The 1,496-nt window shown below is 41.4% G+C and overlaps 1 protein-coding gene across 1 annotated transcript in view; it reads right to left on the bottom strand.

The window, feature by feature from the left end:
- Positions 1 to 1,253, bottom strand: part of LOC113230798 (WD repeat-containing protein CG11141-like) — a 23,483-nt gene extending 22,230 nt beyond the window's left edge. Inside the window, exon 1 of the mRNA XM_026464887.1 lies at positions 1,236 to 1,253. Within this exon, the coding sequence (XP_026320672.1) occupies positions 1,236 to 1,253 (18 nt within the window). The remainder of the gene's footprint in view (positions 1 to 1,235) is intronic.
- Positions 1,254 to 1,496: the final 243 nt, after the last annotated feature.

Raw genomic sequence — 1,496 nt, 5'->3', positions numbered from 1 at the left:
GAATCTGTCAGTTTGAAAATGAAAGATCTGACTCTAGGTGTGAAGTCTATTTAACACTTCAAATTAGCTGTTAATATGACTAGCAACAATGTATTATTAACTACTGTTTATTACTTTTTCCACCGAATGACTTGAATCCAAGGTCATGAAATAAATTTGAAGAAAATCTTGTGATACCACAAAACCTGTGTCGATCGAGCAATTCTGATGACCCGAGACGATCACGACCCATGCGTAATGCGATCAGGTCAAAAGATTTGATCATATTGTCGATCTTTTAACGGGTCACACGTCATTCTCAATACATCCATAAATTGTCTATTTATACTGGTCCGGTCGGACTTACAAAATTACATATAATGGACATTATACTACGGAGCAACTATGATGATTGACCGCGGCATCTGTAGAATGTAATAGTAAATTGAGTATGTAAAATTAGTAGCACATTTCACGACGCGTTTTACGACTGTATAGTGGTGACGGTAGCTCGCGGTTGCCGCGGCGGGGTACTAGTAGAACCGCGCAAGACGCGATCACCTGCGCGCTTGGCGGCCATCGTCGCCCGCGCGCTTTGGCGGTCGGTAACTAAAAATGCAAATAGCCCGTGGAATGTTATCTCAATGGTTTTAAAATTTTTGTTTTCACTCCAATTTTTACAAGGCATTTCGGTACACTTATATTATATACTTGGCATTTTCACGTTTTACGAGAGATCTTGTGTGTACAACGATCGTCATCTCACTGTGGCGATGTTTGTAGGCTGTCACCTCGATATGATCATTTTGATCATACCCAGGCGACACGAACCACGCCCCCATACCAAATCTCCCCTTTTTTTCTATATCTATGGTGGGGACTTAGCGTGAGAACGAACGAGACAACAATAATATTGTCCTTTGCAGACTGAGTGCTGCGGTGAATTGTTGAAGAACCTCTGAAACTATAAGCTTAACTGCCTCTGTGGCCGAACGGTTACCATGCACATGACTACCACGCAGAGGTCCCGCGGTCGATTCCCGTGCCGGAAGAAATATTTGTAAGGCCTACATTTATTTCTCTCGTGACTTTGGGTGTAATTTGTGGTAGTCTATGTGTGTCCATGGCACCCGCGATACAGGGTTTCCCTAGTGTAAAAAACTATGTTTTCCAAATTTGCGAGCATGACCCGCACTGGGCCAAACAAAAAAGATGAAAAGAATCGAAACGCTTTGATGACCCGGGTCATCGGGTACAGGTGCTGTTTGAATCATCTTGATTCGATCGACACAGCTCTAAATTACCACTCTCGTAAAAGGGACCTTATGTTTACACTTGTAATATTTTTTCAAATAAAGCTGAGAACGGGAAAATACAAAACCACCGATAAAACCGATATGCTGGTTTTTTAAGTGTCGTCACAGATACGGAAAATCACGATAAAACAAAATCTATATTGAAATCACTAATTAGTATTTTACACGTAATCCCTCTGTACCGTTTTTTTTGTGTTCATG

This window comes from Hyposmocoma kahamanoa, unplaced genomic scaffold, assembly GCF_003589595.1.
Source record: "Hyposmocoma kahamanoa isolate Upper Pololo Valley unplaced genomic scaffold, ASM358959v1 64, whole genome shotgun sequence".
In the NCBI taxonomy this organism is placed as follows: Eukaryota; Metazoa; Arthropoda; class Insecta; order Lepidoptera; family Cosmopterigidae; genus Hyposmocoma; species Hyposmocoma kahamanoa.
The sequence above is the reverse complement of the archived record's forward strand: the minus strand, read 5'-3'. Positions and strand labels throughout refer to the sequence as shown.